Source organism: Anguilla rostrata, chromosome 2 (genome assembly GCF_018555375.3).
Source record: "Anguilla rostrata isolate EN2019 chromosome 2, ASM1855537v3, whole genome shotgun sequence".
In the NCBI taxonomy this organism is placed as follows: domain Eukaryota; kingdom Metazoa; phylum Chordata; class Actinopteri; order Anguilliformes; family Anguillidae; genus Anguilla; species Anguilla rostrata.
In genome coordinates this window covers 24,195,377-24,210,851 of record NC_057934.1, presented here as the reverse complement: position 1 = coordinate 24,210,851, position 15,475 = coordinate 24,195,377, and the positions used below count along the sequence as shown (strand labels likewise).

At 40.9% G+C, this 15,475-nt stretch overlaps 1 protein-coding gene and 1 long non-coding RNA gene across 2 annotated transcripts; both read left to right on the top strand.

Annotated features, from left to right (window-relative positions):
* Positions 1-3,624: 3,624 nt before the first annotated feature.
* LOC135249535 (protein SREK1IP1-like) lies at positions 3,625-14,770 on the top strand. Its single transcript, XM_064325150.1, has 3 exons — positions 3,625-3,710; positions 3,806-4,044; positions 13,927-14,770. Exons 1-3 carry the CDS (start codon positions 3,625-3,627, stop codon positions 14,007-14,009), a joined length of 408 nt encoding a protein of 135 aa, XP_064181220.1. The 3' UTR covers positions 14,010-14,770.
* Positions 4,100-9,186, top strand: LOC135247632 (uncharacterized). The gene is made up of 2 exons (XR_010328256.1): positions 4,100-8,434; positions 8,491-9,186. It is a non-coding gene; the product is annotated as an uncharacterized LOC135247632 (long non-coding RNA).
* Positions 14,771-15,475: the final 705 nt, after the last annotated feature.

Sequence of the window (15,475 nt, the reverse complement as noted above, 5' to 3'; positions counted from 1 at the left end):
CAGTTGTCCTCTGGGTCTGCCCCCCCCCCCCAGTATCTTTGCAGATGCTCTTACCAAGAACGTTGTACAGAAGTTTAACTCATCAACGTAGCTCTCAGGATTACAAAAATATGATATCACCAAAAAGGCCATGCCTTCAATTTGTATTGTATCTAACAAATGTACCAGTAGACAGAACTTATCTTTACACAGCTGTAACTATAACATTATTCAAAGGAAAATCCAAAGAATGAATGAGGTTATCTAAGGGGTCAGGGGACCTATTGTGCAATTTGTAGAGGTGAAGCTTCAGTCTGAATTGGAATATTGTTTCTACTGGGCAGGGTTTCTATGGTTCTGACTGCAGTGAGAAGCTCAATACACCACCAGGGGGCCAGAACTGACAGGAGACATGAACTGGAAGTGCAGGTATGGTGTTCTGTGACTCGTAGGCACACTGTGAAGTAAATGCACAAAAAATCTGTAGTATAACCTTAGCTGACAGGACTCCAGACTAACTTTTTACATTGGTTGCACTGGTGCGCCTAACTTTTTCATTTAGGTGCACCAGAACATAATTTAGGTGCATCCAAAAATTTTCACCGCGCCTTTTGGCGCCTTAATAATACATTTTAAGCGTTACCTTTTTTGTCAGTTCCCATACACATTGGTAATTTTTTAACACATCATGTAAATGATTGTAAACAGGAATAAAGGTGCAGATAATTTTTTTTCTTTATGTAAATCACAGCACAAACAAGAAATCGCAATAACCTCAATTGTTTAAAAAATAAACTTAAAAAGTGTTGATGCTTGCTTGACAACCTCAAAGAAATAAATAAAACTCAAATAACTCAAACAAAAATGTGCGCTGCTCCCGGAAACAGGGCGCGGTTTCACACATAGGCTACACACTAGTGATGCACGGATCGGTTGACGCCATCCGAATCCGCATGTACGCATAAATCATCCACTCATCACCTACCCGAACTAATCGTTTTCTCCGATTTAGAGACCTGCACCTGATCACACCACCGTTATTTATCATTATTTCGCAGCTGTTGCATATGACATACCCAGTTGACTCGTCATAGTTCAGTATTTCACTAAATCGCTCCCACACGGAACTTTTCTGCCCTTCCTTTTTTTTTTTTTAATTCTCCTTTTTTTAAATTTTCTCTCGGATCTTTTTTGTCCTCCATTGCTGTTTAAGACAAATGGACGCCGCAAGTGGCGCAATGAGTCTGCTAATTCGGGCCTGACGAAAAATGAAGCTTAAAATATGTTTTATTCACATTTTAGAGAATCTAATTAATATTTTCCTCGTTGTGACATATTGTGATATATATATATTATTTCACCACCCGCAACCCAACCGCTATTAATCAGAATGTTAATTTTTATGACTCGGCCCGCGTGGATCCGGTGCCCGCGGATATTACTGCGATCCGCGCATCACACATGCCTATTTTTTTCCCCACCGGCATTGAGCGAAGAAGAATATCAGGGTCAGAGCCAATCAGAGGCAGAGTATAAATTATATTCAGACATAAGTATATAAAGTTTCCTGGCATGGGCACTTTTGACCTTTTTTATACATCTGTTAAATAGAGAATTTTTTTTAGTGCATTCCACAATGGGGGGGATTTGGCGAAGCGACATTTATGTATATAGTATTTTGTTATGATGATGATATTGTTAACTAGAAATTCAATATGCTTGTTCTTCAAGATTACTCCTAACTGGATAGTTTTGAAAGAAAGGAAATCTATATTTATGGATTTGGAGCTCAGCCAATCATGCAAGGATTTCCATAAGTTTTGGATCGTGTCACAAGCAAAGAACAGGTGTTCTGCTGTTTCTACATTTGTATTGCATAGGTGACAATTATCTACCTCAAGTTTAAATCGTGTTCTGATGAATTCATTTGAAGGATAAATATCGTTAACAGTTTTAAAATGTATTTCTTTATGTTTAGGAGGAATTGGAAATTTTAGAAATTTTGTTCTAATAGCCAGTATTTCAGTTTTTCCATAGTTTTTGAGATTAAATGTCCTCCTCGTTAAACCAGGGTACATAGTGTTTACCAAATATTGCCTTAGAAATTTATTATTGCACCTTTTGTGTAAAAAATCCATATAGTCTATATTTATATTTTGTAATATAGGTGTTGGCGTGTTATCTAGATTGTTTTTAATTAACTGAATAAGTACCGTTGGAATGTTTTGTGTCACTTTAATATAGTTTTTAATAGAGCAATTCAAGTTATATTTATTATTAAACTCATCCAATTTAAGTATATTACCATTTCCGTCCATCAGATGCATAATTGACGATATGTGTTTCTTCATCCGGTTTTCCATAAATATAGATTTTCTTTTACTTAATATGACTCTATTATTCCACAGTGGGACATTGTAAGGGCTGAAATTATGTTTGTAAATCAGTTTCCAATGTGACAGGACTTGTTGGTGGAAGGCAGAGAGTTTAACAGGCAATTTAGATATTTCAAAATCACATTTTAACAAAAACTCAATACCTCCCAATTTATTGAACACAAGTGAAGGTAATGAGAACCACACCTCTTTACCGTTCCTTAGAAAAGATTGAAGCCATTTCATTTTTAATATTCCATTCATAATTTCAAAATCTATTGCTTTTATCCCACCTTCCTCATAATTTTTGAGCAAATCTCCTTTTCTGATGTAATGATGCTTATTTTTCCAAATGAAATTAAAATTTAGTTTGTTAATTTCTTTGATAATCTTGGGAGATATAGCTAAGGAATATGCAGGGTAGATTAGCCTAGATATGGTTTCCATTTTTGTTAGCAGCGTTCTTCCAAACAGTGTCATGTCTCTTTGCAACCAATTGTTCAGTGTTTTCTTACATTTATCAACAGTATTTTGAATATTATTTATCTCGCTAGTGTCTGAACATTTGGTTATCCAAATTCCTAGGTATCAAGTATCTTTTTTGACAGGTATATTTTATGATGAAGTATAGGAACAATTGTGGATGCTCATAAGTTCACATTTGTCAAGGTTCAAACGCAGACCTGAGGCTTGAGAAAATAACTATTGTTTTTAAAGCCAAAGGAATTTGTTCTTTATTCTTTAGGAAGAGTGTTGTGTCGTCAGCTAACTGACTTAGAATCTCGATAGTTAGGCTATAATCGCTGCTAGACGCTCAAGAGAGGAGTGTGTATCAACGTTAGGTTTACATGAACTGAATTACTTACGTGGTGGAAAATAATTCATTGTCATAAGGAATTGCCACAGTTAATTTTAACCTGTCAAGCTGGCTAGAAAGTAATAAATGTATTGCTAGCTTACTTGAGTAGGATTGTAAGCATCAAATAGCTTTGCTTGTTAGCTACCTACTAACGTTTCTTGCAAGTCGTGTTTTGATTTTGAACGAAATAAACTGAACACAACAACTATAATTTTAACCTGGCAAGCTGGCTAGAAAGTAATGAATGTATTATTAATTTTAGCTGAAACGTTTTTTATTAGACCAAAATCTTTGCATTTACCGAGCTTTTAGTTTGAAATCCTCTAACCTTAAGTCTTCAATTGTTGCCAGCAACAATTGCCAGTCTGTGGAGTTAAAGAAAACGTTGAACATATTTTATTGCTTTGTAACATGTATGAAGTGGAAAGAGAAAGCGAAGAAGAACAGGGAAAGGGGGTAGGAGTTGCCAGGAAGGCACTCTTAAAAACACAAGGTTGGTGGGTAGAATATAAGAAATAGGGTGAAATTATATGATGTTACACTTGTACACTGGGTGGCGGTATGCACCTTTACGTTGTTTTTAATCCGCCAGTAAAACCGAGAAGAAGAAGAAGAAGAAGAGGAAGAAGAGAAAGAAGAGGAAGAAGAAGAAGAAGAAGAAGAAGAAGAAGAAGAAGAAGAAGAAGAAGAAGAAGAAGAAGAAGAAGAAGAAGAAGAAGAAGAAGAAGAAGAAGAAGAAGAAGAAGAAGAAGAAGAAGAAGAAGAAGAAGAAGAAGAAGAAGAAGAGGCGGCGGCGGCGGCGGCAGCAGCAGCAGCAGCAGCAGCAAGAATGTAAGGACTCACCGCGAACATCGGATGGTAACTGCAACTACATAAGGTTTTTATTAATTTATTTTTAATGTCAGTGACAATTTGGACAGGCGAATACAGTTACTGGGGTGAACAAATATACCTAGAGACATTTGAAAATGGGTGGTCGTGTTTGCTTCGAAGACGCGAGATCATTTCATACCTAGTGAGGAATATATCATTTGGCTATCTATGATAGCTATGCAGCGAGGCATACATGTTATTGTTAATTCAAAGGTAGAATGCTATATTCATGCTGTATTTCACAATGGGGCTAACCCTGTGGTTAATGAATTGTGTTTTACGAATCAATTACCCTGATGTTTATAGTAGTGAATTCACTTGAATGAGTTCAAACAACGTTGGACGATTTAGGGATTTCCGATTTTCATCAACTGTCAAAGGTTATATTCGGTCTGCTGGCTATACCATGAATGGAGATGCGTTCAGTATTGGCGCTGGTTTCTTGTATTGGATGGTCAGTGTAAAGAAAAATAAATGGATGAATACTACCTGCTGGTGTCATAAACTTGCAAAAATTGACAGAACAACAGAACAAATACGGGTAAATCAGGGACAGTTAGGCAAATATCATTAGAAAGGCCAGGAATACTATACTTTTCTCTTCCCTGGCTTAAAAAAGTGCTGCATTTTTTCTCTGGCCTTGAACCTTCTTCAGTTTGGGCACATATCAAGTGAATACATATTGGCTGTGTCCCAAACCGCAAACTTCCATATTCCACACTACCGGGGTCCGGAATACGCACTCCAGGCAAAATTTGGGACTAGCCTACGCACTCCGAACCATGGAAGTGCTTGTCTGGGTCCAGACCTTTGAATCCTAGCACTGCAGATTCAGGTCTGGTACAGAGACTGTAAAAAATAGGTCTGGCATCGTGACATGAAACAGCGGTTTCTCCGGTTGCCGAAGCGATTATCCAATCAGAGCCAAGGGCGGGACTAACGCCGTTGTCAAGATGTGCGCCAGAACCATGGATTAACAACAACAATGGCGACCGCTTTTCTATAAATACAGGGCGCATACGCTGTGCGGACGGACAGTCCGCAGTCGTTCGCCGTTTCACAGCCCAGTCGTACCACCGCATACCCAAGCCCTACATTTCCCACAATCTTTGCGCGTCGTTTTCCTTTTCTGCCGGAAGTTACAGACTGTAAACATGGCCTCGTCCTTGCCCAGCGGTGTGCTTAGTTCTCTCCATGAATTGTTGTTCTTCTGAAAATCTTTATAATCCTGTTGGGATGAATCGCATAGGTGCCTGTACCTTCTCACCTCTTCAGCCAGTCTCTCTTCAAATGTTCAATCCATATCTGTTTTGTGTATTCCGCATCACCGCGTGTTTCCGGTGCCACATGAAATGCATGTCGATGTGAAACAGTTTCGTACCGAGCGATGATTTGTGTGACACAGGTACGCGTACGCTAGGTACGCGCAGTCACAAAAATTGAGCTTCGCACGGACATGCCAAGGTGGACGTACGCTGAGGTCCGCTATTTCGTCATTTTGACCGCCCGGACCCCAGCGGAGTCCATTACATTACATTACATTACAGGCATTTGGCAGACGCTCTTATCCAGAGCGACGTACAACAAAGTGTATAACCATAACCAGGAACAAGTATGACGAAACCCCTAGAGAGAAGTACCGGTCCAAGTGCAGGGAACAACCGCATAGTTCAACTTGGACCCTGAAGGTTAAACTGATTAACACTAAACAACGAGAACGGCAACAACGCAGTCTATGGAAAAAATACAAGCAGTAGTTAAGACAGTTAATGCACCTAAGTCACCTACGAAACAGCTGCCTAGTTACAACCCTAAGCTTACAGTCATTTACAGGGGGGTAGGGAGGGATGGGGAGAGGTGCAGCCTGAAGAGGTGAGTCTTCAGTCGTCGTTTGAAATGGGTCAGTGTCTCAGCTGTTCTGACCTCCACCGGGAGGTCATTCCACCATCGTGGGGCCAGAACAGACAGGAGACGTGTTCTGGAAGTGCAGGTGCGAAGAGGGGGAGGTGCTAGGCGTCCTGAGGTAGCAGAACGGAGGGATCTGGCTGGCATGTAGGGTTTGAATATCTTGTGGAGGTATGCTGGGGCTGATCCCTTGACTGCCTGGTATGCTAGGACCAATGTTTTAAATTTGATGCGAGCTATAACAGGCAGCCAGTGGAGGGTAGTGAGCAGGGGAGTGACGTGGGAGTGTCTGGGGAGGTTGAAGACCAGACGAGCCGCAGCATTCTGAATGAGTTGCAGGGGTCTGGTGGCAGATGCCGGTAGTCCAGCCAGAAGAGTCCGTGTATGCTACGTCTGGACCATGAAGTGGCCTTTAGCCTTTAAAGCTCGTACATACTTTCCGCATTCCGCGTCCGCGTACAGCTGCGGACTCGTACAGGTCGCGCGGACGCGCACATGGTTCCATTCATACTACAATTGAGAGTTCGCGTCGGTCTGGTGTTCCACGCATGCGCATTTCCCGAGCCACACTCCATTCCAGTTCCATTACCACAGAGTGAATGCGTAAGTGAATGCGATGATAAGAAAATTTTCGGTTACGCTGACCTATAAAACGCTATTCCAAAAGCAAAATTAGACATGCTATACATCGTTAGAAAGCTTATACTCTCACCTACTGAATAAATGAATTGTCAATCAAGACAGACTGTACTAAAAAGGGTGACAACGCCATAAACAACAGGTGTGGTATTACGCACATCTATTTTGGAAGGTACCCAGCCATCACAAATGCGTGTGTATTTCACAACCGGATTGTCCAAGACAATATATGACCACTCAGTCTCAAAAGGGACATCTTTACGCGTAAAAGCAATGGGAAGGTTGTATATTTATTCAATATTTAGTCCCAGATATTGACTGTAGAATGACATGGTATCTTTTTAAAAACTTTGTCTCGTTTATTTCGTTATTCAGTGAGCAGCGCCCTATTGGCATATCGTAGGGCTATTGACGGGTTTATCTTGTTGCTGTGAAGGAATATGATTTTTGAGTGGTGAAAGAATATTTTTATGAATACCCATATAGACAATATAAATGTGGGTAACGGCGGATCTCCTCGCACAACCTCTCTTCAATACAAGAATCCATTTTGTTATCTGGAGCATGCGCAATCGGCGCGCTTGCTATGCATACAGTCTGCTCGGTTACAAATTTTTGGCTGCACGCGGACCCTCGCGGACCAAAGCGGACCCTCACGGACACGCGGACGCGGAAAGTATGAATTGGCCTTTAGACAGGATAGACGCGGTTATCCAGGCTGTTTTACGTCGATTAAAAGTTCCAATTACTTTGAAATCCGAACAGCACTCTGATTTGAAGGCATTTATTCAAAGGGGAGATGTTTTTTGGATTCACAAATCACACAAATCCTCCCAGAATAGACACTGGGTCTATATGGGATTACCCCAACATCTCGGAAACGTTCACTTAATGGCCTCTCTTTCGTGTTTAGGATGCTGAATAATATTCTTGAATTTGTTATGACCCCCTTGATTAACAAATTTATTTTACATAGACGGTCTTCTCAATATTGCCCGACATTGTAGTTTGTTTTAACTTCGCGCCGCTCCACTCGTAGCCTGATATCAGACATAATTGTCAACTCGTTACACTCCATTTCCATCTTTGGATTCAAAGGTCTGAGATGCGTTCAAATTCAGCGAACAAGTTGAACGTTTGCAAACTACTTAACGCTCAATGTTAGCTATCATCAATGTGAATGCTGTCACAACAATTTAATGTAGCTAACTGTCGATAGCTAACGTAGCTAATGCCAACTTAATGTTACCCATTTAAGTTAACTAACTAGCTAATGCAAACAATTTGGAACGTTGTTAAAAAATTTAATTTAACTGTTCAAAGAAAACGTTCGCCACGAGCGTTCGCCTCTGTTCGCTGAATTTGAACGCACCTCTGGACCAAGCGGCCAAAACCAGACTTCGTTTTTGAAGCTCATTTCCTGGTGTTGTAGTTCCTGGTTGCTCACTAGCGCCACTACGGATGGCTCCAGTATAGGTGTTTTCATATCCGGTTTCCATGTAAGTCTACGGTACAAATGCGATCAAAATACAAAGTCAATAATTTTTGCTCACAAGAACAAATAGTCATAATAGGTGTATTTTATTGGTCTTATGACTGTCCATGGGTCGATTTCATGATTTATTGCGTCATTTGGGCACAGTGCCAATATTTGTTCTGGACCAATGAGGTACAGTTTGCGTCACTTCCGGATTACTGCGAAGGACTGAGCTACAGTAGGGGCTACAGTCTATGGTCACTGGGGTGGGCGGTGGCGCCTCTTGGCCTTGACATTGCGGCTCCGGCCACGGTCCGCCTGTGCTAAGTCTGAAAATGCAGGCATCCCATTTCGTGGTGATTTCATTATGGCGTGTGCTCTAGACGACCATAAAATAATCCTTAACCAAATAATTACTTGGCAGAAAGCGTAATCAGCTTGCTATATTTGGTAGTCCAGTAGTAGCCTATGCTAAAACAGTTCGCAACTTCGGCTACCAAGCCATTTGACTAGCTAGCTAACCTTAACCGGCAAACATTCAATCTGTCAGACGTGTTTGGCGGCTTGTCAGTCGTGTTCATTCCGTAAATGTCTACCTGGGCCATGCTTCACGCATGTGACAAAACTACTATCTCGATTTTGGGATAAACACTTTTTCAGTTTCACGAAGCGAATTAAGAGTCTCAAGGTTCATTTGCTGAATATAGAACACACGATGAAATCACACACAGAATTTAACGAAATTAACCATCTTGGCATTTAGAAAGGAACATGTTTTTAGCATTTAAGAGATCGACAAGCTAGGCATTTAAGACAGTGGTTCTCAGAATCGGTTCTGGGGGTTCCTTGCGTATATTGGCTTTTCTCCATTGGTTTTGATGATTTACAAGAAAAAAATAATAGCCTAATAATAATTAGAAATTCAACGTAGGCTACATTATTTTTGTCTTCATGCACCAGGTGGAAAACTTGCTGTACAAAGTGCGTTGTCATATTTACACGCCTGCAGATCAGTTATTAAAATACTTGGTAGATTTGTTAATCACCGCTGACAGTGTTAATTTTTATTCGGTAGAAAGTGATTTGCGAACGATTGGTCAGCTAGCGTCACCCAGCAAGTGAACACCACAAACGGCGATGGAGTAGCTAGTAGCAGTTACTGGCTCATTAACTGACTGTGGCGAAAACCTACGACGATAACTTGCTCGGTTAACAGCAGATCTACCAGACAGTTATACGAAAATTAGCCTAGTCAAATCACCAGTAGCCTACACATCTCTGATTGATTGGCCATCAGTGTAGTCAATGTTCTTCCCCTGTGGTTCATATTGCTAATGCGTGAGCTAACCACGGATAGCCTACCTAGCTCACTGGAATGCTGATATGCTAGCTAAGCATATTCGTTTTGCTGAGAAACATAAATTGAAGATAACTGAACATAGCCTAATTGTATTTTTAATGTCATACATATAACGTGATTACATGACACAGTACAGTCACGGATGGAAATTAAACTCCGTAAACATCTGATAATATATTTTAAAACAAACGGCAGACAATCAGTTAGCCTCGTTCAGGTTGATGGGCTTTTCCGCACCGGACTGTCAATCAAATTGTAAAAATCACAAGACCGCTTAACTCTATGGTTTTGGCTCCAAATTGAGAAAATGGCCGCGCCCGCCATTGAGCTTCAAAACGTGTTTTAGAGACCCACAGAGAGTCAATGGGTGACGTCACAGTAGCTTTGTCCATATTTTTTACAGTCTCTGCTCTGGACCCAGGAAACTCCACTTATAAGCACGGAGAAACAGTTAAATCAGTGGGATGCACTCGAGTGTATGACATTTAATAATAAAATAAGTTTCAATTATCTTCAATATTTATGTTTCTCAGCAAAATATCACCGAATAGCTAGCATATCAGCTTGCCAGTGAGCTAGGTAGGCTATCCCGGATATCCGTGGTTAGCTCACGCATTAGCAATATGAACCACAGGGGAAGAACATCGACTACACTGATGGTCAATCAATCAGAGATGTGTACTGGTGATTTTTCACTAGGCTAATTTCCATATAACTGTCTGGTAGACCTGCTGTTAACTATGGAAGAGGATTAGGGCCACATGTGAGATTTTTTTTTGAGTTCGGACTTTAAAGTCAGAATTCTGACTTTAATCTCAGAATTCCGACTTTAAAGTCAGAACTAAAAAAAAATTATCGTGGCCCAAATCCTCTTCCGTATTTAACCGAGCAAGTTATCACCGTAGGTTTTCGCCACAGTCAGTTAATGAGCCAATAACTGTTCGCCTACTCCACCGCCGTTTGTGGTGTTCACTCGCTGGGTGACGCTAGCTGACCGATCATTCACAAGTCACTTTTAAACGAATACAAATTAACACTGTCAGCAGTGATTAACAGATCTACCAGGTATTTTAATAACTGATCTGCAGGTGTGTAAATATGACAACGCACTTTGTAGAGCAAGTTTTCCACCTGGTGCATGAAGACAAAAATAATGTACGTTGAATTCCTAATTATTTGTTTTTTTTCTTGTAGATCATCAAAACCAATGGACAAAAGCCAACATATGCAAGGAGCCCCCAGGACTGATTCTGAGAACCACTGGCTTAAATGCTCTTGTCGGCCACTTAAATGCTAAAAACATGTTCCTTTCTAAATGCCAGTCTTACAATGGTGGTTAATTTTGTTCAATTCTCTGTGTGTGATTTCATTGTGTGTTGTATGTTATCCAGCAAATAAACCTTAAGACTCTTAATTCGCCTCGTGAAACTGAAAATTTTGCAGTGTTCATCCCAAAATTGGGATTATAGTAGCTTTGTCACATCCGTGAAGCATGGCCCAGGTAGACATTTACGGAATGTACAGGACTGACAAGCCGTCAAACACGTTTGACAGATTGAATATTTGCCGGTTAGGGTTAGCTAGCTAGTCAAATGGCTTGGTAGCCGAAGTTGCAAACTGTTTTAGCATAGGCTACTGGACTACCAAATATAGCAAATAAGCGCTGCTTACGCTTTCTGCCAACGAATTATTTGGTTAAGTAGGCTAAAGGAAATAGTAAAAATGACTTGGCTACCGAAAAACTTCAGAGGAGGATTATGGTAAATGGTAAATGGACTGCATTTATATAGCGCTTTTATCCAAAGCGCTTTACAATTGATGCCTCTCATTAACCAGAGCATTTAGGGCTTAGGTCTCTTGCTCAAGGACACTTCGACACACCCAGAGCAGGGCTCGAATCGGCAACCCTCCGACTGCCTAGACAACCGCTCTTACCTCCTGAGCTATGTCGCCCCTATGGTCGTCTAGTGCAGCTGTAAATGGCACACGCCATAATGAAATCACTACGAAATGGGATGCCGAAAAGTGGACCGTGGACGATGAGTCGGAGCCGCAACGTCAAGGCCAAGAGGCGCCACCTCCCACCCCAGTGACCATAGACTGTAGCCCCTACTGTAGCTTAGTCCTCCGCAGTAATCAGGAAGTGACGCAAACTGTACCTCATTGGTCCACAACAAATATTATAACAGTGCCCAAATGACACGATAAATCATGAAATCGACCCATGGACAGTCATAAGACGAATAAAATACACATTGTGACTACTTGTTCTTGTGAGAAAAAATTATTGACTTTGTATTTTGACCGCATTTGTACCATAGACTTACATGGAAACCGGATGTGGAAACACCTATACTGGAGCCAACTGCAGTGGCGCTAGTGACCAACGTCTCTCAACAAGAGCAGGAAGTAAGCTTCAAAAACAAAGTCTGGTTTTGGCCACTTGCTCTGGATGCACTTTGTGACGATATCTGACCCATAACCTTTAACCTTTGCCGTAACTATGGGTAAAATTCCGGTAGCCTAATAAACTTGAGGGGAATAACGTGAGAGTGAGAGGACATATTATCAACCATCTGAAATGCTACTGTATTTATTTCATATTTATTCAAGCGGACTGGACGCCGTTATCTATTTAAATGCAAGTCCTGTAAAAATTACACATAACTGTCTAAATGAAAAAAAAACAACTCTATACATATACATTTTCGTTATATTGATACAACCTCTTCTACAATATCAACTCTTAGACTAATTAATTCCTTAATCGCGACCATTAAGTACATTGGTGCAAATGTCGCTTCACAGTTTCCAACTGTTTCCCTAAATGGCTATTTTGCTTCCTGCGACTTGGGTTACAATTGTGAATATGTAACGGATCGCGAGAAATTCTAGTAGGGACCAGCCTTTTTCATATTAACCTGAAATACACAAGACGGGACACTTCTACAATATGATCTCAAGTAAAGACAAATTCCATTAATCTCTACGGGGTGGTCGATACACGTCCCCTTAGCAACTAAAGCTAGCACTGGGCGACCGCTGACATAGAGTGAAAGCACCTATTATCGACCACTTTCGTTCGACAGACAGGAAAACGTAAACTGATTTGCAACTATATATGAAATAGGTGAAATATCGGTAACAACCTGTACCTAGTTATGTAGGGAAAAATGTCCTTGTTATCCTCCAGTGGTTATTTTTTAAATACTTTCGCGATTTTTTTCTGTGCAGGCAAATAAGTCAGAGGTGGTCCAGCGCTAGCTTTTGGTTGCTAAGGGGACGTGTATCGACCACCCCATATAAATGAATGGAACTTGACACAAATTTGCTAGCATACTGTATAAGTGTCCTGTCTTCCGTATTTGAGGTTAATATGAGAAAGGGTGGTCGCTATTAGCACGTCTAGGAATCCGTACATATTCACAGTTGTAACCCAAGTCGCAGGACGCAAAATAGCCATTAGGAAAGCAGTTTGAAATTATGAAGCAAGGTCTGCGCCATAGGATTTAATGGGTCGCAATGAGATAATTCCAAGAGATAATTCTATTTATTAGAGATAACTTGACATCGTTACCTATTAAAATCTAAGTCCTGTAAAATACACATAATAAACTGTCTAAAAGTGAAAAACCAACTTCATACATATACATTTAGTTATATTAATGCAGACTTATTTACTATATCAACTTTAAGTCTGCATTAATATAACTAAATGCCGGAAGCAAGCCCACTAATGAAAAAAGATGGGCAGTGGCAAGGATAAGACGGAAGTTTATAATTCAAAATGGGACCCGACGATCAGCACCGATGTAGTCAATATAGCTCGCTACACTCCTTAAAAGTACATATCTTTAAACTAAAAAAAACAACTCATACTTTACATATTGTGTTATTCATTAACACTGTTCCACTTTATTTATATACAAACTCCTCACTGTGCACCATTTTCCTATGACATGATTTCAGTTTCCAATCCGAGAGAGGCAGCGACCGCACTAGACTAGACTACTGTCATCCGCCATTACCGTTGTTCTTGACAGTTTTCTTGAAAGGAATTATGGGATTTTTCCCAGTCGGAGCATGCACGGATGCACACTTCAAATTTTGATCAAACGGAGTGCGCATCCGGGTACTTTATCCGTGCTCCGCACTACCGAACTTCAGTTTGGACTCGCACTCCAAGATGGAGGCATGCTCGCTATGCGCACTCGGAGCGTGGAAGTATGCGGGTTGGGACACAGCCATTCTCTTTTCTAAGTACTTCCATGTTTGGAGCCACACAGAGGACATTTCCTATTGCATGTCCCTTTATGTATGGGACAAAGATTATTCCAACATATTTTAGTAGTGTGTTTGTAGTTCCACCAGTGGCGCCCAGGTTGTTAGTCTCCTTCCACTGAAGATTGATATTGATAGTGAATGAGTGTGTAATGGTTCTGTATGTTCTGTTCTGAAGCTCTAGGGAAAGGGCTCCTGTTGAGCAGCAGTACCAACAGTGAGAGGAGCTCCATTCTGAGCCACCAGGCAGAGACTCGCTGAAGAACACACCGCAGCTGTGCAGAGGACAGGGTAGCCGTGTGGATCTTCATCACGCAGACTGGGAGTTACACTGCCACTCTACACATCCAGTCAAAAGGTTCTACCTCAGCGTTGTTGGGCTATACTGGCTTCACAACTTCTGGCTTGAAAAATCACTGGGATGGTGCCTTCATTCACTCTGAGATGGAGTCATTTAGCCCAGTAGAAAAAGGCTCTTTACCGACTTTCAATGGAAACACTGAAGGGAGCAGTTACTACAGAGAGAGCAGGGCCAAAAATGCAGATTGTGAATACCTCAGCACTACAGCATTAGGCTCAAGAACTACTCTGATGGTTGACCAAATGAAAACTGAGACTAATGAACAATGTAGTGTTAACCATGATGAACATCTTCTCACTGCAATAAAAATTGAGCCTGATGAACTGGACCAAATGAATACAAAACAGGAAAACCACAGAGATGATGGGGATTTTGGAAATTTGCCAGTGAACACACTGCAGACTGAATCTAATTATGATTTACCTGAGATTGAAATGGAAACTGAGGAAGATCAAAGTGAATGTGGTGGTGTTAGAAAGAGGTTCAGTCTTCAGGGTAATAAGAGTTTAAGTGACATGAAAAACATTAGGTCTCACAGTGAAATTGACCTGGATGAGAAATATGTTTCTAAGGACAGTGGGAAGCTTTTACAGACTTCAGAGGTCAATGAAAGGCAGAAAGAGACTCCCACAGGAGATAAGTTGTATGCCTGTAGACCACATTCTTGCCCTGACTGTGGGAAGAGCTTCAGGAAATCAGGAAACCTGAAAAGACATCAGCTGATTCACACTGGGGAGAAACAGTTCACTTGCACACAATGTGGGAAGAGTTTCAGTCGCTTGGAGCACTTGAAAACTCACCAGAGAATGCACACAGGAGAAAAACCATATTCTTGCTCAGACTGTAATAAAAGTTTCAGTCGCTCTGAGCACTTAAAAACTCACAAAAGAATGCACACAGGTGAAAAACCATATTCTTGCCATGACTGCAAGAAAAGTTTCAATCACTTGGGAAGTTTAAAACTCCATCGGCAAATTCATACAGGAGAAAAACCACATTCTTGCAATGAGTGTGGTATGAGTTTTAGAGAATTAAGAATTTTAAAACGGCATCAGCAAATTCACACTGGAGAGAGACAACACTCTTGCACTGTCTGTGGGAAGTGTTTCAGTCACTTGGGGGCTCTAAAAATTCACCGGAGAACTCACACAGGGGAGGAGCCATACTCTTGCTCAGATTGTGGAAAAAGTTTCTGTCATTTAGGAAACTTGAAACAGCATCAGCTAACTCACACAGATGAGTCATACTCTTGCACAGTCTGTGGGAAGGTTTTCTTTCGCTTAGGGAACTTGGAACAACATCAGTTGCTTCACACAGGTGAGAGACTGTACACCTGCAGTGAGTGTGGGAAGAGCTTCACTCACTT

Excerpts from the sequence above, each read along its gene's own strand:
- LOC135249535 (XM_064325150.1), top strand. The coding sequence starts at position 3,625 with ATGTATGAAGTGGAAAGAGAAAGCGAAGAAGAACAGGGAAAGGGGGTA. Across the intron at positions 3,711-3,805 it reads CTCTTAAAAACACAAGGTTG|TAAAACCGAGAAGAAGAAGA; the intron begins GTGGGTAGAATA and ends TTAATCCGCCAG. Across the intron at positions 4,045-13,926 it reads GCAGCAGCAGCAGCAAGAAT|CTCTAGGGAAAGGGCTCCTG; the intron begins GTAAGGACTCAC and ends TCTGTTCTGAAG.